This window comes from Betta splendens, chromosome 22 (assembly GCF_900634795.4).
Source record: "Betta splendens chromosome 22, fBetSpl5.4, whole genome shotgun sequence".
NCBI lineage: Eukaryota > Metazoa > Chordata > Actinopteri > Anabantiformes > Osphronemidae > Betta > Betta splendens.
Window position 1 is genome coordinate 15,413,519 of NC_040900.2, and position 21,986 is coordinate 15,435,504.

At 43.1% G+C, this 21,986-nt stretch overlaps 1 protein-coding gene across 29 annotated transcripts in view; it reads right to left on the minus strand.

Annotated features, from left to right (window-relative positions):
- The window catches only part of myt1lb (myelin transcription factor 1-like, b), a 227,492-nt gene that overhangs the window by 53,836 nt on the left and 151,670 nt on the right, over window positions 1-21,986 (minus strand). For 19 of the 29 annotated variants that reach the window (XM_029138624.3, XM_029138621.3, XM_055505621.1 and 16 more), the window contains 3 exons: window positions 18,561-18,614; window positions 18,292-18,337; window positions 17,231-17,264 (listed from right to left, as the gene is read on the minus strand). The exons of 2 other annotated variants lie outside the window; for them this stretch is intronic. In XM_029138624.3, the coding sequence (XP_028994457.1) occupies window positions 17,231-17,264; window positions 18,292-18,337 (80 nt within the window). In that variant the 5' untranslated portion in view covers window positions 18,561-18,614. Of the gene's footprint in view, window positions 1-17,230; window positions 17,265-18,291; window positions 18,360-18,560; window positions 18,615-21,986 lie in introns of all 29 variants that reach the window. 8 more of the 29 variants (XM_055505627.1, XM_029138623.3, XM_055505624.1 and 5 more) reach the window with 3 other exon arrangements.

A 21,986-nucleotide genomic window follows, 5' to 3' on the forward strand; every position in this document is an offset into this window, starting at 1 on the left:
TGGAGGTGGGGAGCTGTTGACCTCAGCTGAGGATGTTATTGGACGGTGGAAGGAGTACTTCCAAGCAGAGGCAGGGGGACTCAGAGGCGGACTCACCCATCACCCAGGCTGAGGTCACTGAGGTAGTTATTAAGCTTCTCGGTGGCAGAGCAGCGGGGGTGGAGGAGATCCGTCCTGAGTACCTCAAGTCTCTGGATGTTGTGGGGCTGTCTTGGGTGACACCCCTCTGCAACATTGCGTGGACGAGGGGGACCGTTCCTCTGGACTGGACAACCGGGGTGGTTGTCCCTCTTCACAAAAAGGGGGACAGGAGAGTGTGTTCCAACTATAGGGGGATCACACTTCTCAGCCTCCCTGGGAAAGTCTATGCTAGGGTACTGGAGAGGAGAATTCGGCCGATAGACAAACCTCGGATACAGGAGGAACAATGTGGTTTTCGGCCTGGTTGTGGAACGCTGGACCAGCTTTATACCCTCAGCAGGGTGCTTGAGGGTTTGTGGGAGTTTGCCCAACCAATGTGCTTTATGGATCTGGAGAAGGCATTCGATCGCGTCCCTTGTGACATCCTGTGGGGGGTGCTCCGGGAGTATGGAGTCCAGGGCTCTTTGCTAAGGGCTGTTCGGTCTCTGTACAACCGGAGCAGGAGCTTGGTGCATGTTGGACTTCGGCAGGGCTGCCCTTTGTCACCGGTTCTGTTCATTATTTTTATGGACAGAATTTCTAGGCGCAGCCAGGGGCCGGAGGGGGTCTGGTTTGGGGACCACAGGATAGCATCTCTGCTTTTTGCAGATGATGTTGTCCTGTTGGCTTCATCGAGCAGGACCTCCAGCGTGCCCTGGTGCGGTTTGCAGCTGAGTGTGAAGCGGCTGGGATGAGAATCAGTTCCTCCAAATCTGAGGCCATTGTTCTCGACCGGAAAAAGGTGGTTTGCTCTCTCCAGGTTGGAGAAGAGTTCCTGCCCCAAGTGGAGGAGTTTAAGTATCTTGGGGTCTTGTTCACGAGTGAGGGAAGGAAGGAGCGTGAGTTTGACAGACGGATCGGTGCGGCGGCTGCAGTAATGCGGTCGATGTATCGGTCTGCCGTGGTGAAGAGGGAGCTGAGCCAAAAGGCAAAGCTCTCAATTTACCTGTCAATCCATGTTCCTACGCTCACCTATGGTACTGAGATTTGGGTCATGGGGCAAGGTCACGGATACAAGCGGCTGAAATGAGCTTCCTCCGCAGGGTGGCTGGGCGCTCCCTTAGAGATAAGGTGAGGAGCTCTGTCACCCGGGAGGAGCTCGGAGTAGAATCGCTGCTCCTCCACATCGAGAGGAGCCAGTTGAGGTAGCTCGGGCATCTGGTTTGGATGCCTCCTGGACGCCTCCCTGGGGAGGTGTTCCGGGCATGTCCCGCTGGTAGGAGGCCCCGAGGAAGACCCAGGACTCGCTGGAGAGACTACGTCTCTCGGCTGGCCTGGGAACACCTTGGGGTCCCACCGGAAGAGCTGGAGGAAGTGTCCAGGGAGAGAGAATTCTGAAACTCTCTGCTCAGACTGCTGCCCCGCGACCCGGCCCCGGATAAGCGGATGAAAATGGATGGATGGATGTATTGTCATTTTGCCCACAAGACAATATCACATGACTAATATATCTTCCAAGCTGTGTAAGGAAATATGTCAGTTTCTAAAGTAAAGGGAAAGACAGAGTTTCTCTTAGAGCTGGTGTTTCTGTGGGCCATTAGGTGACAACAGGATGCGCTGAAGCTGGGGCATGTGATTACAGACAGCTCTGCTGCATTGGGGGCTCTTAAAAGCACAGAGCAGCCATTGGGCTCTTCTACCTAGAACTACCTAGGGTTTCCAACAGGGCAGCTGATCAGCTGGAGTGCAGCTGCTTTTGTCACATAAACAGGGCTGTTACTGGCGCACCACAGGGGGGGCATGCTGAGCCACTTTCAACGAACCTTGTGTTTCACTTCACCTCCGGGTGGGCTTGGTGAAAGTCCCTGATGAGGGAAGGGTCCAAGATGTCTCGGGCCGGAATCCATGAGCGCTCCTCCAGCCCGTATCCCTCCCAGTCCACCAGGTACTGTAGACCGCGTCCTCGGCGGCGGCAGTTGAGTAAGGTGCGGACCGTGTAGACGGGGCCGCCATCAACCAGTCGTGGAGGAGGAGGTAACGGCGTGGGTGGAACCAAGGTGCTAGACCGGAAGGGCTTGAGACGGCTGACGTGGAACGTTGGATGGATGCGCATGGTTCTTGGCAAGGTGAGTCTGACAGCAGAGAGATTGATAATGCGTTCAATACGAAAGGGACCAATGAATTTCTGAGATAGCTTACATGATGAGGACTTGCTGGGCAGGTCTTTAGTGGACAGCCAGACCTGCTGTCCGACCATGTAGGATGGAGCCTCTGAACGGTGACGGTCAGCTGCTCTTTTGTAGCGTTCCTGGGTGAGTAACATGGTTCGTCTTGCCTGGGCCAAGGTGCGCCGACAGCGTCTCAACAGGGCATGAGCGGATGGAATGATGATTTCTTTTTCCAGAGACGGGAAGAGCAGTGGCTGGTATCCGTAGGCACACTGAAAGGGAGACATGCCGGTGGAGGAACAAGGTAATGTGTTGTGTGCATATTCTACCCACAGTAACTGTTGGCTCCAGGATGACGGATTGGTGGAGGCAAGGAGATGGAGACCGGTTTCCAGCTGCTGGTTCATGCGCTCTGTCTGACCATTGGCTTCGGGGTGGTAACCAGAGGTGAGGCTTACTTGAGCTCCAAGTAACTCGCAGAATTTTTTCCAAAAACGGGACACGAACTGGGGCCCTCGGTCTGAAACGACGTCCTTGGGGAACCCGTGCAGCCGGAAAACATGTTCCAGCACTGCCTGGGCTGTCTGCTTGGCTGAGGGAAGCTTAGGTAGGGGGACAAAATGGGTTGGTCTAGAGAACCGATCGATGACTGTGAGGACTACATTATTACCTCGGGACGGGGGAAGACCTGTTACAAAATCCAGGGCAATATGGAACCACGGACGATGTGGAACTGGTAGAGGCTGGAGGAATCCCGGAGGTGGCTTGTGCGATGATTTATGGGTGGAACAAACAGGACAGGCGGTGATGTATTTTCGTACGTCCTTTAGTACGGTTGGCCACCAGAAGCGACTGCCGATCACGAAAGCAGTCCGCTGGACCCCAGGGTGGCAACTGAAGGACGAGGTGTGGGCCCAGTGGACAACCTCCCCCCGAAGCTCCGGAGGGACGAACAGCCGATTTGGTGGGCAGGAAGGAGGCACCGGAAGACCTCGAGTCGCCGCTTGGACACGGCTCTCAATGGACCAGGTTACAGCCCCAACAAGACAGGAAGCTGGCAGGATTGTGGTGGGTTCTGACATCTCCGGCTCAGACTCATGCACTCTTGACAGTGCATCTGATTTACCGTTTCTGGATTCAGGGCGATATGAAAGGTGAAAATTTAACCGGGCAAAGAACAAGGCTTGACGGGAATTAAGACGTTTAGCAGTAGTGATGTACTCAAGGTTTTTATGATCAGTAAATACTTGAAAAGGCTGCTCAGCTCCCTCCAACCAGTGGCGCTACTCCTTAAAGGCCACTTTGACCGCTAACAACTCCTTGTTTCCAACGGCATGCGTCTTGGCTGGATCCATCTGGATGCCTTCAGGGGTAATTATGAATCCCAAGAAAGAGATGGTGGTGGTGTGAAACTCGCACTTCTTGACTTTGACGAATAGGCTGTGTTCATAGAGCTTCTTTAAGACTTGACGGACATGGTCCCGGTGTTCTTCTTCCGTGCGCAAAAAAAACAAAATATCGTCAAGATACACAAAGGCAAAGACGTTGATCATGGGGCTCAATATGTCGTTAACCATGGCCTGTAAAATCGCGGGGGCGGTGGTGAGACCAAAAGGCATCACGAGGTACTCGTAATGTCCGGCGGGAGTGTTAAAGGCCGTCTTCCATTCGTCCCCTTCTCTGATGCAGACCAGGTGATATGCTTTCCTCAGATCCAATTTGGTGAAGAACCTGGCTTCAGCGAGGAGCTCAAAAGCTGAGGAGAGCAGAGGCAGGGGATAAGAGTCTCGGACTGTGATGGCGTTAAGTCCACTGTAGTCGATACAAGGATGCAGAGAGCCATCTTTCTTTGACACGAAAAAGAATCCTGCACCGGCTGGGGACGATGATGGGCGGATGGTTCAGGCGGCTAAGGATTGGTCAATGTACTCAGACATGGCTTTGCGTTCAGGAGCTGAGAGGGAGAATAACCTTCCCTTGGGGGGTGTGGTACCTGGGCGAAGATTGATGCAGCAGTCGTAGGAACGGTGCGGCGGGAGAGAAGTGGCTCTCCTCTTACTGAAAACTTGGCCGAGGTCATGATAACAAGACGGGACGGATGAGAGATCGAGCTTCTCCTCTGGCATGGCTAGCGCTGGGTTGTGTACCAACTGAGGACTTGGAGAAAAACATGATTCATGGCACTCGGCCCGACAGGCCGTCACCTCTCCTGTCCTCCAATCTATGTTGGGGTTATGGCGTCTGAGCCAGGTATAGCCAAGGACCACGGGATGTGCAGAAGACTCGACCACATGAAAATGGATCTGCTCTGAATGAGCATCCGGAAAAACCATGGTGATGGGACCAGTACTGTGAGTGACCTTGGCTTCTAATGAGGTAGGTAGTGGAAACGTGGGCACACCCAGACGCTTGACCAGGCTAGCATCCATGAGGCTAGCGTCGGCACCGGAATCCGCCAAAACTGCCTGTTGAATAGACTGGGTCCCCAAGGAGAATGTGGCTACGGGGAATGGCCTGACGGAGGATTTGCACAGTGTAGATTGGCTTACCACTAACCTCCAGACTAGTGGAGAGCATTGGCTTTTACTGGGCATGACAAGGCAATATGGCCGGGTTGGCCACAGTATAAGCACAGACCTGAGTTTCATCTGCGGTCCTTCTCCACGCTCGTCAGACGTAGACGTCCCAATTCCATGGGTTGTGATGCTGACGCTGACGCAGCTGATGCAGCTGACTCGGCAACTCCCTCCGCATGGGCGTGGTGAGTTGGCGCGTGTTGCTGGAAGACCTGCGACGAGGTGCGTTCAGGGGGACTGGGTGATTCTAGACTCGAGGACGCCATTAGCTTGGAGCGTCGCGGTGGGTTAGTGCGTTCCTCCTCATGGCACTCCTTGATGCTAGTCCATAACCGACAATCCACCTTGATGGCCAGGGCTATTAACTCATCTAAGTCGAGACCTTTGATGAATACATCACTCAGAGCGGTGGAGTCCCAACCTGCCTCCGCGGCGAGTGTCCGAAACTCGATGGCATACGCGGAAGCAGAGCGATCCCCTTGACGGAGACTCACCAGCTTCTGGGCAGCTTCTCGACCCGGCGTGACCTCCTGAAAGATGCGTTTCAGGGCGGTGGAGAAGGCTGTGAACGAGGCTAGACAGGCTGAGTTATTTTGCCACTTCGCTGTGGCCCAAACTTCTGCTTTTCCCAAGAGGTGGGACACGGCGAAAGCAACCTTGGCTCGCTCCATCGGAAAAGACAGAGCACGAAGCTCGAATTGTATCTCACATTGGGTTAGGAAAGCTCTGCAATCACCTGTGTGACCAGAGAAGCGCCTCGGAGCTCCGAGTTGAACGTGTGGAGCGGCTGAGCTCGGCGTGGGTATTGCGGCGGCGACCGGAGCTGGAGCTGGTTTTACTCGCTTGGTAAGTACCGCCAGTTGTTCTCTGTACGCCGTCATGAGATTTTCCTGGCGAGTTGCGTATCTGGAAAGTTCCTGAAGCATCGTGGTGATTCGTTATTCTTGGGTACGAATCTGCGCTTCCTGGGCTTGCAGCTCGGTCTTGATGGACTTGGCGCCGGCTGGGTCCATGTTTGGCCAGATTGTTTTGTCACAAACAGACAATGGAGGAAGGACCCAAATGCACAGCGTTGGCTTGAGTATGATAAGGTTTATTAGCAAGGTCAGGCAGGCAGAGGTCATACACGGTGGAGTAGCAATCAGGATCCGGGCAGGCAGAGATGTGGTCAAGGTACAGGCAAAGGTCGACTTACAGTACAGGACAGTCATAGGCTAGGCAAGAGCAGGGTCGAGGACAAAGCACGGTCAGTAACACAAGGCAAGAGGTCAAGGAATGCTGGAATGCTAGTGAGGAATCAACGTAGACAATCTGGCAGGGAACTATGGCTAGAGGTGGAGCTTAAATACTGGATGATCTGATTACTGATGAGATGCAGGTGATGATAACAACAGGAAGTAAAGCTGGGTAGATTGGGTGTGGACTAAACAGGAAATGATAACAAAATAAAACCGGACATGACTAGACAAACGTAACTAAGAAACATGAATCGTGACAATACTCATGTTATGTAGGCACATGAAGCATTTACATATTAATGTCTCTGTGGTGTAATGGTTAGTGTATTATTTAACACCCTTGATGTGTCAGTTTTTTGTCCCGGGTTCGAATCTCGGTGGAAGCAGAAGTTGTAGTTACTGAACATTTTTGTATTTTGGCCTAAAAGATAATAACAAATGACTAATAGGGCTGGCTGCCTGTATTATTTAGCAGATGATTGTAGTATTTAGTATAGTATACCGAAATAAGCAGCTGTACTGTATGCTTAGACAGACCGAGTGTGCATTCCCACGTACAGCGTATTCCTGCAGGAGAATCACATGTCGCAAATAAATCTGAGCGACTCTGGATTTTGCTGACTTTGAAAGCTCCAGTAAATAAATACGTTTTACGAAGCGTCCACAGTCTGTGGCGTTCTCATGTGCTCTGGGAGAGCGTTCCAAAGACTAGGTGCAGCTGAGCGAATTGTCCGATCTTCTCTTGAGTTTTGTCTTGAGCTAAATAAGTGTAAGACAGTTCTTATTACTCATGCAGAATCAATATATGCAGAACAAACAACTTGCTGCATTAATGAGTCAGAGATCTGCTGAGTCCTGGCGTTCTGGCATACCAGAGAGAGTTTATTACAATTTATTTTATTTTATTATATAATATTCTCTACAAGTTAGCAAAGATAGTCTGCCAGACTTGTGTGAAATACCATAAGAAGAGCGTTTAAAAAAAGTCAAGTGAAAGGTTTTGGCGTCTCACAGCTACGTAGGTGCAGCTGATCACGCGCCTGATCTCCCATGGAGTTTTTTCTTTGTCCCGGAGCTAAAGTATTTTACACCTATTGACCGAGTGGTGACAATATGTTTATGTCTTTGTGCTAATACGGAGTTAGGGGGAAGGGATGTAAAGTTTGCTTTAGCAACTGAACCAACATCAGACGCTGTGTTTGTGCCTGTGTAATAAAAGTTTGTTTTTTTGCAGATATTATGGTAAATGTCATTACAGTAAAGTATAATAATGCAGCTTCCGTTTAAAAGACACATTGAGTATGTCTTACTGTTTTGACTGTTTAACTTGACCACCTTAAAATTAGTCAAAGTGGTTTATGCTGCAGAGCAGAAGTTATTTTCGTTTTCATTCAGTGAAAAACGTTAACATTTATCATGAGTAATAAGCACATGTAAAACAAACCAGCTGCTTCATTAATGCATTGTTGATCTGCTGAGTCCTGACGTTCTGACACGCCATAGAGAAAGATTTAATAAAATGTATTTATTTATATTAAATAAAATCCTGTTACAGATTTTATGTGCACATCTATAAGAACGGCGTTTAAAAGCAGTGAAGTGAAAGGTTTTATGTCAGAAGAATAAGAAAAAGACCCTTGCTTTTAGAAGCCAGATGTTTTTTAATTGGTAGTACACACAAGACACATCATATGAATATTGTATTTTTATGATGGACTACTACTACTGTAGTGTACAACATCACCGTCCGCTATGCCCTGTTGCATAGCTTTGCTGTGAGTCTGTTCCTCCAGTAAAACCTCATGGCTGATATAAGTCTTTCAGCAGATGCCACACAAACTCGATGGGGTTCAGATCAGGGGACTCTGCCGGTGTGCGCACCCAGCTGATTCCTTCCGCCTCCAGACAAGCTCTTGCAGCGACATGTTTGGGGTCATTGTCCTGGAAAAAACGATGCCGTGTTCCAAAATACTTTCTAATATATGGCTCCACTGTGCGTTTGATTATGGACTCCTCGAAAAACTGTCTATCCATAATCCCCTCGAAAATAATCATCAGTCCTGGTCCCCACCTAGAAATCATACCCCAAACGTGGAGTTTGAGGGGATGTTTAGGTTTGGAAACCAAGTGTCCTTTCTTTGCAAAGCTCATTCTGGCAAAATGCTCCAATGCCATAGTAGACTCGTTTTTCCCCCAAACGAGAAAACGGGAAACGGCTTTAAATCCATTTATTTGTCTGGTTTTGAAAACACAGTTTTAAGCTCGTTTATTCGTTTTTAACACGCTGCTTTGAATAAATGCTATTTGTCCTTTATTCAACGAGAAACGGGAAAACGGTCCGTGTACGTTTTAACGATTTGATTTCCCCCTCCAGAATAAAAGCCGACACAGTACTTAAACATGAGGACATACTGTATAAAGGCAGCAGCGACATCAGCAATTGACAACAAACACTATCGCGCATTGACAACTTGATCCAAGTCATCTGCCTATGAATAAGTGGCTTCTCAGCACCATCATTGGAACGTCACATAACTGTCTGCTTCAGACCGTGAAGCCATTTTCCAGATTCTTTCGTTGCCTGCATTTGACAAGCATATATTTCTGATTAAGCTCTAGCTGGACACAACATCATTCATTCGGGCTCTTACGTTCTATTCAGAGTCAGAGCAAACTATAGGTCATTGCGGTCTGAGTAAATTTTAAGAGTTTGGTTTCTCCACCAACTTTCTCTCTTTTCTCTCACCAATTTTTTCGTTCTCTTGTTATATCAGCTTTAAATTCAACTCTGTGCCTTGTGTCGAAAAACACTTGAATTTCATTTGTCTCTCATATCAAGAGAGGACGAAACGAAACGAAATTCCAGTTTGTTTTGTATTTTTTCCTCATGATCAACAAACCCAAAGACAAGTACAGATATACATATATAATACATTAATAAAACAGATTGATGAATAAATATAGATTCCTAATTTATGTTATTATACTTATATTATTCTATTGGATTAGCTGGAGGAGGGACTGTGTCTCTTGGCTGGCCTGGGAACTGTGTAAAAACATCAGCAGCTTCGGCAATTGACAACAAACACTAGCCCACACTAGCGAGCAAAGACGCATAATATTCTATAATATTCAAAAATGAACTACTCTACATTTAATTATACAATACCATGACATAGTTTTTTGTGCTTAATGTGCACAGATGTGTACAGATAGAAATGAACAGTCGGACCTCACATCTTTGCGCCACCTGGTGGTTAAAACGAGACTAGCATCCTGAGTTTTTTCAGCTTGTTGCAGGATTAACAATCCATAGTCGGGGACGCACCCGTGGCATGCTGGCGACGCGCACGTACTGCAGTACAAAAGATGGTCGCTTTGAAGTGCTACAACTGTAAAGTGCTGGGGAGATTAGCCCATGTGCTGAGGAGAGTTGCCATAGTCTTTCATGGTGCTAGAGTTGGTGAGAGAGTGCAATACCGAGTCACCAGTGTTGAGAAGAGTTGGAAGAGCGTAGGGTAGTCGCTGGTGTTGGTTGTAGCTTGCTTGAGTTGACTTTCCCATCTAAACCCCAGACTCCCTTGGAGCAGCTGGTAGTAAATGAAAACACAGCTAGGTAGTTAAATTGTTTCACTTACTAGTATATAATTTACACAAACTTTAACATCAACCCACTCCTATTTCTCCTATTTTTGAATTGGTTTTATTCTCGTTTCATCATCAGTATCTGGAAACAATCTTGATGTCACAGGTTATGTCTCTTAGTTACGTCCGGTTTTATTTTGTCACCACTTCCTGTTTAGTTCCCATATCCAGTCAGACCAGCTTTACTTCTGGTCCTTGTTCAGTAGCTCTGGTCCTTGTTCAGTAGCTCAGTAGTAGTTCAGAGCTCTTGATCAGTAATTAGTCCTCCAGCATTTTAGCACCACCTCTCACCCCAGTACCTTGCCAGATTGTCTGTGTTTTCTTGACCAGCATTCCAGCACTCTTGTTATCGTGTTTGACCTTTCCTGACCACCGATCTTGCCTCTAGCCCATTCTCTGACAATCCTGTGCTGTAAGTCCGACTACCGCTTGTTTTTGATCTCGCCATTGTCTACTCCCTGTCGGATCTGATCATTGCCCGCACCGTGTATGACTTCTGCCTGCCTGACCTTGACTATTAAAACTATTCCATCATCTTTTGCCCCAGTGTCTTCAGCAGCAATGACTTTATGAACTACTTTACTAATAAAATTATCACCATTAGAAAAGACATTCAGCAGCAACTTCTTCCAAATGACAGAAAGCACTGTATAGATCCATCAACTTTAAATATACCAAATCCTCGGTCTTACCTAGACCGCTTCTTCTCCGTAACTCATATGGAGTTAACCTCAATAATAAACTCTTCCAAGTCGTCCACTTGTCTTTTAGATCCAATCCCAACCAGATTACTCAAAGAGGTTCTACCTTTAATGAGCTCGTCCATATTAAATCAAATCAACCAATCTTTACATTTAGGCTATGTACTTTTAAGGTGGCTGTGGTCAAACCATTATTGAAAAAACCTATGCTGGACCCTGGAGAACTAGCCAACTATAGGCCCATTTCCAATCTACTCTTTATTTCTAAGATTCTTGAAAAATTATTAACAATTATCTGACCACCTGAGTGGGAATAACCTGTACGAAGATTTTCAGTCAGGATTTAGAAAGCATCATAGCACAGAAACAGCTCTGGTTAGAGTCACTAATGATCTTCTATTAGCTTCGGACAATGGTCTAGTTTCTGTCCTTGTCCTGTTAGATCTTAGTGCTGCATTTGATACAATTGATCAGAACATTCTATTATAGACACTAGAACATAGAATCGGGATTAAAGGAACAGCATTGGGATGGTTTAATCCTGAGATTATTAGTAAGCATTCTATTAATTTTCTGCGTGTTACGCAGATGATACTCAGCTATATATGTCCTTGGAACCAAATGAAACAGATCAACTAGTCAAAATTCAGGGTTGTTTAAAAGACATCAAATCCTGGATGTCACAAAACTTCCTTCATCTAAATTCAGATAAAACTGAAATTCTTATTGTTGGGCCTAAAAATCTGAGAGAGACACTATTGAGTCAGATAGCCACCCTGGATGGCATAACATAAGCTTCAGATTCTACTGTGAGGAACCTTTGTGTCATCTTTGACCAGGATCTCTCTTTTACATCATACATTAAACAAATCTCCAGAACCGCCTACTTTCATCTTAGAAATATAGCTAAAATCAGAAGCATCCTCTCTCAGAGCGATGCAGAGAAACTGATCCATGCATTTGTTACCTCTAGGCTGGATTACTGTAACTCCTTACTCATAGGATGTCCTAACAGCTCCTTAAAAAGCCTACAGCTTATTCAAAATGCTGCAGCCAGAGTTCTGACAGGACTTAGAAAGAGAGATCACATTTCTCCTACATTAGCGTCTCTCCACTGGCTGCCTGTAAAATGTAGGATAGAATTTAAAATTCTCCTACTCACCTACAAAGTACTCAATGATAAAGCTCCTTCTTATCTTAAAGACCTCATAGTTCCTTATGCTCCCAGCAGAACACTTCGTTCTCAGAGCGCTGGGCTACTTGTGGTTCCTAGAGTCTTTAAATGTAGAACGGGAGGCAGAGCTTTTAGCTACCAAGCTCCTCTCCTCTGGAACCAGCTCCCTCTTCAGGTTCGAGAAGCTGACACACTCTCCACCTTTAAGATCAGGCTTAAAACCTTCCTTTTTGATAAAGCTTATAGTTAGAGATGGTTCAGGTCACTGGCAATTATTGTTAGTCACAGGAACCATCTCTTAGTTAAGCTGCAATAGACATAGACTGCTGGGGGACTTAATTTATACACTGAGCTCCTCTGTTTCCTTCTACCTCCTCTGTCCCATAACCTCCCATCATTGTCCCATGTTTAACTAACCTTGTCTCTTTCTGTCCAGTAGTTGTGCTTCTCTCCTCTCTCCCCCCCACCCCCACTCTTTCTCCCTCTCTGTCCTCACCCACAGGTATCATTGGACTCAAAGTTTGGTGTCTGTGATGGGCAGCTGCGGATCCAACCATCCTGCCTGCATCCAGTCCCTGGTCCTACCATCCTGCCTGTGCTCTGTTGTTGCTTGTTGTTGCTTGTTGTTGTTGCTGTGCTTTTCTCTCTCTCTATCCTCTCACCCCAAGGCAGATGGCCGCCCACATCCAGCCTGGTTCTGCTGTAGGTTTCTTCCTCGTCAGAGACGGAGTTTTTCCTCTCCACTGTTGCTGTCAAATTAAATGCTTACTGTATGTGGGATTTGTTGGGTTTAGTGGTGTGAGGTCTTAAACCTTACTTTGTAAAGTGCCTTGAGATAACTTTGTTGTGATTTGGCACTATATAAATAAAATTGAATTGTTATGATCTGTAGTTATTAGCTTGTGTTTTTTATCCTGCTGGTGCAGTGACTTTCAGTTTCTGTGTAATGTTAGATTCATGTTTAGACTTATTCGATCTCCTGCTTAGCAGCGCTTTAAATTAGTTATTGCTTCTTTGTTAACTTTGGTTCATGTATATATGTATATATTTCATTATTCAATTAAACCATACTATTGCTATATTGTACGTGTGTGTGTGTGGGTCGTTGTGTTTGGGTCTTCCTTTCTTGTGCAGTTTGTAGGCCGTAGAAGCCCGTTTCCCGTTCATGGTGAGCTTGTAGAGTTCAGTTTGCCTCCGATCGTAACAGGGCTGACAAATAGAATCTGAGGATTTGAGACAGCCTCACACTACTGCTGGTGTAGTTTATCATCTTTTCTATCATTATTTTTAGCATAATACACAACAGATCTCACGCACAACTCGACTAAATAATGTCATTCTCAACTTGCATGCTGAAAATTAAATGAACTGTTCTAATTTCATAAAGACGATATATTTAAGATTATATGTTTAGAATTTTAAGCTTAAATTATTACCATGTACCTCTCGAAGCAGCTACAGAAATCAGTATAACTAATAAACGACAACTCTGGGTTTGAAAAGTATTTCCCATTACATAAGGTGTCTCTGGGAATTTTTACCTCTCAAAGCAGCTTTAGTCATCAAACTGAATTCATCTACCACAGGCTTACAAGCTAGCTCGCTAGTTAGCGAATGCTCATACACCTTGCAAGCCTATCAAGATACGCCACTGTAGAACATATTTAAATACAACCATTCATCACGTTATCATGATTTAAAACTTACTGAGTTTTTGTGAAACCGCAACTGTGGCAGGTGCTCCTGTGCACTCCCTTGACAACGGCAGAAAGAAAATGGCTTCTGCTGCAATCTTTTCTCCATGCATGCATGCGCACACCCACCGCGAAACAGCCAGAGGCACCATTCAAAATTCTATCACTTTTAAAACTTATTGCCAGAATTTGATATACTTTACATTCAATCAAGATTCACTAATTTCTTTTATTCTAAGTTAAACATTTGATTAATTTCATTAAATTGATTACTGTACTGTAATTATTACACTAAGAAGAAGAAGTTTTGTTTTAAATATCAATCTGCACATAGCAGGATTATAGGATCTTACCGATATTATAAGAAATTTGTCATCTCCAAGGGGTCACAGTATGAAAAAGGTCTACTTCACTGACTCATAGTAATCATAATGATAATAATGTAACGTTTTGGACACTATAAATGCACCATGTAAATATTTTAGGGAACTTATTGTTACGTTTTGCTTTAAAAGTCTCACTAATTGTCAAAATAAGTTTTACTTTCACTTGATCTCTGCTCGCCGTCACACAAAAGGCAGCTCGGGCTCCACGATTTAGTTCATTGTTGCTGTTCACAGATCAGGCTCTGTTGCGAGCAGCAAGCACAACAGTTCTTTTTTGATTCATTCAGACGGGTCCTTACGGATCGTTCGTTCGTTCATTTGTCACGTGACAGCCAGGCCGCACAGGCTCTGTATCAAGCAGCAAGCGCTCCAGTTCATTCTTAATTTGTTCATTCGGATCCTTAAGGATTGTTCTTTCATTAATTTGTCATGTGCCCGCTACCAAGTGACTGTCACGCTGATAAAAAACAATGGCAGAGCAAAAGTCACGTTAATGTGATGTGTATTTGCTAGGTTTTCACATGATTTGAATTGCTTGTGGCATTTTGTGATTATAATTTGTCTGCTGAAGCAAACCATGTTGTCTTCAGTATATAGTGTTTGAGAACCGCGACCAATATTACAACGCCCACAGCGTCGCCTGCTGTATATGAATGAAATGAACAAATGACACAAAATGATTTGTTCACTTTACTGTTTGAGAGTTAAACATTCGAGTCAGTTAAAAGAATCGAACTTCCCATCTCTACCATGGACCAAGAACCGGCAGTTGAGAGGAGCTGCATCGTGTCTCTGCCCAGCCCGCCACTGGAAACACAACTGAATATGCCAGTGCTACAATGAATCTACTGCTGCCGATTTCTCTTGGATGAAGATGTGGATTCTACTGCTGACAGGGAACATGTCTCAGGGTGCCAAGGACAATTTAGAAAAAACAGCAGGGGCAGAACAATCAAATGAGAACTTAATAAGTAATATATTCAACCTTTTATTGGTTTTGCTTGCACTGCTGTAATGTTAGCTTGTGCGTTAGTTCGGGTTGCAGCCACTCTAATACTAATTCAATAATTCATTTGATCCTTTTGTAGGCAATACCGGCTGGTCGCATATCGTCACAAAGACTCTTTGAAGGGACAACCGTCTTGTTTTGCCAGCCACTAACAGCAGATGAAGAAAAGAAGAGGATTTTGGCTAAATGAAGAATATATTGCTTTCTAACAACTGCCTGCTTTAGTCCAAAATAAATGGCTGCTAAACGACTTTCTTTATTCAAACACATTGTTAAATTATAACCTTTTGTTAAAAATGTAATGTAAAAAGTCATATCTGAATGTTTATCTTTAAACCGAAGAAGATTCGCTATGTGGAAACACATGGCCTGTCTCATGTACTGTAGGTCCAATCCCTGAAGCATGGGGGATTCGTCAGAGCGCAATGCATGTTGTGATAAGATATGACCATTTTCATTCACAACACATTACATTTCTCTGGACATAGACCTTCAATGTTAAATGTTGTTGCACATTTTTGCTAATAAAATGTAAAATATTTATAACACAACTTATGGCGAAGTATTGCTTTAAATGTTAAATTATATCTAAAACCTAGTGGCTGTGTATTTTTCCACTGTCACTCTGCAAAGCTGAAAGACATGAAGATCATGACTGTTTGTGCTTTATTACAGCGACTGCCAGGCTGCTCTATGGAAAGTCAAGCGTGTCCATACTGAAGACTATCAGCATCCAGAGGGAGAAGCTATCGAGCAACATTATCGACATTATAGATCCTTTAACCTGGAGATAGGCTTCACATCTAACCCATGATTAATTACGATCTGCAGGCGGTGGCTGAGTGAGGGGATTGGAGGAAAAGGGAGGAAAAGTGAAAGGAGGAATGAGAATGATAGAAAATGGGAAAAGTGGGTAAAGGGTAGAGGGGCATGAAGGATTTGAGAGAGTGGGAAGAGTACCTTGTACTATCTATGAAAATCAGCTAAAGGCTACACAGTAATCATCCAGGTGCAATATTATTTATTGATATATAGGTAGACAGGAACCCTTATCTTAGCTGCAACCATCCCCGAACACATAGCCAAGGACAAAATGAAAATCATACATTACTGAGGTGGAAACAACTTGCAAAGACAAGTAGAGGAGACTGGAATACTCGCCCTTGAAACACCAAAGAGATTAGATTCATAACACTCAAAATATAGTGGATAATAGAATGATTATGAAGTTAAAATGATACATTTCAATATATGTAATAGATGTCACCTGTTACATATTGGACCTTACAACTACAGCACAAATGGAATTGTCCTGTAGTCTGAACATACATTTTAGCATGAATAAAACCCAATGCTAGATTTTAAGGCTCTATTCTTTATTCTCCCAGGGGAATGTGTTGCACCTACTGTGACAGAAGTAAAAAAAAATACTTTAATGCTTAATGTACAAGCTCTCCATTCAAATCATTGCTTAGGAGTCTTTGCTATTTTGGCAAAGTAATGAAGTAATGCAGCCTGTATAGTATCTGTGGTTTCTGAGCTTCACTACAGGGAAAGTATTCCAGCCTAAACCAGAGTCAATATGGCAAATGGCTATTTGGGGCAGCTATAGTGTGATTAGCATATTTTACAACTATTTACACAGAGTCAAATATAAAAATAAACTATTTTCCATTTCATTTAAACTAAGATTTGCTCAAATACTGAAAGCTTTAAAAATAGCAATAACTGTTAGCAATCAACTTTTCAAATAACAAAAAAAAACTTAAATTTAACATTAAGTTGTGGGTATTCCACCCACTCAGCTCACCTGACAATAACAGTCAATAACAGGTTGCAGGCGGAGAAAAAGAGAAATTTCGTGTGCTGCATCGCTAATGAATTGATAATTTTAATGTTTTATGTACTTTATTAAGCCCAGAACAGGGAAATTAGTTTCTGCAATTCAACCCACCACTATGGGGGGAGCAGTGGGCAGCCACGTAGGCAGTGCCCAGTGAGCCCCGAGAGTCTTGCTCAAGAAGGCAGAGAACATATGTTTCTGGACCAAGGTGTCCTATATCCCAACCTAACACTAAATTGAGCCACCAGGATGCTAAACTATCATGGTTAATGTCACAGAATACCAGACTAAAACTGAATTCTTTAAATTGTCTAGTTAAAACAATAAAAGAGGATACAGCCCCCCTATTTAATATTTTATGTGGGGGAACTTTTGTTTCTGTTTTGAAATTTCCTTCTGTGGCATTGTAGACGAATGTCCTCCAACAAAAGATTGAGAAATTCACAGTAGGAGGTAAGAACAAAGAAAATGTGACTTCAAAGAAGAAGAGATCAACAACAGTTGATCCAGAAACCTACCCTGCCACTAAGACAAAACCCATGGACATGACTGTGTGTATTAGTCTGCATGGCGATGCAACTCTGGCTGTTGTGGGCCTATCTCTGTATCGATGGTCATGCTGCTTTTGTGTGCATGTTTGTGTAGCAGTGAAGTGTGCTTTTGAAATCCCACTGACCTGAAGAGTTCTGTTAATGCTGGATCCACAGGCACTGCAAGGGAAACAGTGAGAAAAAGGTATAAACAATTACCGTCTTCATAGTGACGGTAATTGCTTAAACAATTATAACTGTGCAATGTAGTGTTTGAATATACAAATGAGGTTTAATTTATTTAGTATAATACAGTACTTAAAATATTGTTTTAGGCTCATAAAACTAAACACCATTCAAGAGTTTTTTTATCTTAAAAAGTCCATTTTAAAGTTCACAGAGCTACGGTAATGTATGCGTACACACACGTGTCTGAGTTTGGGTTATTATATAGACTGTGTCCATTCTTAACTCTGGGCGTGAAATTTATGAACAGATTTATGCATCCACACATTAACTAAGTTGATAAAAAACAACTGTTGAATGTAGTGTGAACATGCATTTGTGAATGGGGAAGTAATTTCAAGACTAATTCTCTACTCACTTTTGCTCTTTCTATGGTCAATGAACAGAGACAGTAATTGTATCAAATCTGGGTCTCGTGGTCACAGTCTTTACTACGTTCCTGACAAAAGGGCTTGAACCACATAATGTAGGTTGAGTCACCACCCTCTTTCTTGTTTGGTGAAGAATGTTAGATCATTTCAGATGTCAAAAGCAATGAAATATGTATCAAGAGAGACCACTGATGGGTACTTTTTTGATGTAATTTTTATGGGCTCTAAACATGTAGGCGTGGACAGAGCATCTACTGTAGTTGGTTTGATTTGTTAGTCAACTTGATATTTAAAAATCAGCAGCATTATATGTTTTAGGTTTATATGTTTTTATATCATTACATATTAGTGTATGAAAAGATTTTAAAATGTGAACTGGTGGTTCTGGAGATACGAGAAGAGAGGGAAATAGGGAAGGAGAAGGGCAGCGAGAGAAGACAACTCAAGTGTGACAGCAGGATTTGTGCGGTGGCGTGTGTACTGCATTCGTGCGTGCCTGCAGTTGTGCGTGAATGCTTGCTTTGAGGGAGTGAAGGTCACCCTGAATGCTGTCGCCGCCTGTTTGAATGTGTGTGCGCTCGTGCAGATACCTTTGGCGCGTGTTCGATGGCGCTTATCATCTGCATCCACCTCCATCTGCAGAGATGGCACAAACAAGCTGTTAAACACAAAGGAAACAGTGCACAAAATTATCTTTAATTTAGATACATGTTTCAGGTTCTGAGTAGTTTTCTGTCGCACATGCAGCTCAACACTCAACATGTACTGTAATACACTCAGGTGCATTTGTCTTAAATCATATCTTGCTACAGTAATATCAATATTATTATTTTCGATCTCACATCTGTTTAAAATTTACCTGAACTGTACTCTCCAAAGTTCAATGCTTCTCTGTTGACCACTCCTCCATCACCTGTGAGAATCATAGTGTTCAGTTGGGTGTTTAGTTTAATAAAGGAAATAACATACTGTATACATAAAGTAGATTAAGGGGCTTGAAAATGGGGCTACAGCTGAAAACAGTCAAACCAAAAAGAGATGTCACATGTATTTGTTGAAAATTTGGTAACAGTTTTCTTACTGTTGCACTAAAATATAGAGTTCAAAGTGTAAGCAGCTCACTCCTTCAACACACATTAAGATGATGAGGTAAAACACAAAGACATACTGTAAAGTGCTCTTTAAAGGTTTAGACCTACAGCAGTACAATACTTTACTGTATACTGTACATAGCAGCAATCGTTCATGAATGACAATTAATTCAGTAATCTGAAACCCCTCTTTCCATTACCGTGCATGTAATCATAAGGCATTGCATTTAAATGAAAATCTGGTCATTTGGTAAAATGGAAAGCGCAGTGGTTTTTGTGTATTTATGCTAGTATTCAAAAGAGTCTTTTATATAGTTTAATTACACACAGACTGATATATTTTAAATGTTTTTTTTTTCTTTTAAAGGAAAACTTGATTGAATTTCAATGGGGGCTTACAAAAATGACCTTGGGTATTACGTAAGAATGAAGTGACACTCAGATTGATCCATATTATCCAAATTATCATTCATTCCTCTGCAGTACAGCGCCGACGAGTTATGTGAAAAAAAACTAGCTAGCACCGCCCATTTTCAGGCTGGTTCTCTCCCCTCTCAGCCTGACTGTTGCTGGGGCAGGTATAGAAGAAACCAGGAAGCACTAGTTGTAGTTTTTGAGCCCACGGCAAACCATCTGTGGAGGCGTCTTATAGGAGGACTAAATTATAATTTCTCTGCATTGAAATTCTCTTAAGAATCAGAGTAAGTAATCTGGAGGTCGCATGGTCAATCACCATTGAAAATCTGTAAAGTTTTGCTTTAATTGTGATGATCATAACTGACAACTAATGCAATCCTCAAATTCAGTATCTTAGAAAATTAGATTACTTAATACCAATATAAAAAAAGATAAAAAAAACAATGAAAACATCTGATCTGAGACAATATAAAGTATGAACATAAAAAAGTATGAGCATGTAGAGCACTCAATACTTAGTTGGGTTTCTTTTTGCCTGAATTTTGCATTGCAATGCGGAGTGGCATGGAGTGCATCAGTCTGAAGCACTGTTCAGGTGTTATGAGAGCCCAAGTTGCTCTGATAGCAGCCTTCAGAACTTCTGCATTGTTGGGTCTGGCATATTGCATTCTCCTCTTCACAATAACCCATAGATTTTTTATGGGGTTTAGGTCAGGCGAGTTTGCTGGCCAATAAGAACAGGGATACCATGGTCCTTAAACCAGGTAGTGGTAGCTTTGTTGGAAAATAAAATCTGCATTTAAAGTTAAGTGTTCTAAAACCTCCTGGTACAGCGGTAGCAATTAAAAGTGAGAGCCTCTACTGTCATATGTTTCCATTTGCTCCGTGTTATTACCTCATTTTCACTGCATAAGAGTGTGTGTTACATCCTTTTGGCCTATAGATGCCAATTGGTTCCCACTTTGGGTCATAAAGCGCTGTGGTTAACTGTGGTTAACCTTTGTCAAATGACTGCTCATTCAGTCTTGGGTGTGTGTAGTGGTTAACATGCACAGCATCAAAGCTTTTTGTCCCGGGTTTAAGGCTCAGTGGAAGCAGTCTTTCAATTTTAATTATTGGCAAAACAGTGTCTTATCATTATCATTCGGCCCATGAGACAATATCACATTAAACCATATTATTATATATACATATTATTTAGTACATGGATCACTAAGACTACGGAATCCTGGTTATCTGTGACAAACAATTTCAGTATTTAGTATAGTATTATTTGCAAGTTCTGACAGTTTAAAACCAAAATAAGCAGCTGCATGTTTAGACAGATTGCACTTTACTTGGCAGTACGCGCTCCTGCAGTACGTGTAGCATTCCATCAGACAAGCTGCTGACAGACACAGTGCTGAATGTAGCTGTGTGCATTCGCGTTCGACAACCTTTTTTGCTGCAATTCATAAAAATGCATCAGGTGGTTCTTAACAGTCTCTTAGTTAGCTAGGTAGTGTAGCCAATGTGGGAAATAAATGTTTACGTAATAATAAGTAACCATGGAGGAAGGCGTCAGAAAGCTTGAAAGGAATGAGTAGATGATGCTGGTCAACCATAGTCCTCAATAGTGTAGTGATTAATGTTGAAAGCTTTTGGCCCGGATTCAAGACTTGGTAAGAGCAGTCTTTGGATTAAAATTTCTGAAAAAACAACACTGATATCTCATTATTGTCATTTTGCCCACAAGACAATATCTCCAAATTAAAAAATCTATAAAGCTGTGTGAGGAACTATGTCAGTTTCTAAAGTAAACAAAGACAGTTTGTGTTAGAGCTGGCGTTTCTGTGGGCCATTAAGAGATGAGTGGATGTGTTGAAGCTGGGGCGTGTCATTACAGACAGCTCTGCTGCACTGAGGGCTTTAAAAACAGAAAATATTTCTGTGGGAGAATCAGATGATGCAGATAAATCTGAGCCATTTTCCTACCGAATCATGAACATACAGGTCTCTATCGCTGTGTTCCCACGCGCACAGTCTTACCTTTATTTGTGTACCAGACAATAAAGTGTATGCCATGGTAAAGGCGGCAGTGCTCAAGATTTACTAGTAGTTCCTGAGGCATATCGCCAGCGTTTTTGTTTTCCACCAAGTGGAGCAGTGATATCTGATCCAGACACACAGATATATAGATAAACTTATAGATAAACAGATGACACTGGTAAACTCAAATTGAAGGAACTAGGTAGGAACTATTCACTAGGCTGTTGGTCCAGTGAGGGTTACCTATAGACAGACAATAAATTCTCCCATAAAGCATTATGTTAACAAAGCCTTAATTTAACAGCAGTTTTTAAAGTGATGGATCTTTGGAGAATTTTCTTGTTAAGCAGTTTACAAATATATCTGGTTCTTATGACTCAGGTGAGGTTGTCTGAAAGTTGAGTCATGTCAACTGATATTATCTGCAGCAGGAGTGCTTGTAGTATCTGGACTCTGTTAGTTCTGTTAGGAATTTCTCGCTGGTTGAAAAAATGGTCACGAAAATTTAGTGCTAATCAATACAAGTACAGTAGTAAGTAGTAAAATGATTCAATTCTCATTATTAAATAAAAAATCAATGTGGTTTATTAATGTTTGATTAAAGGGCATTTTATTCAAAGCTGCTGTGATTTTCTGCTTTAAAGTTAGAATAGACTCCTGCTGCACATGAAGCAGGTTTAGTTGTATCTTCGATACTAAATCAATGATTAACCAGATCATCTATTTTATGTTATTAAAACAATGCTAAA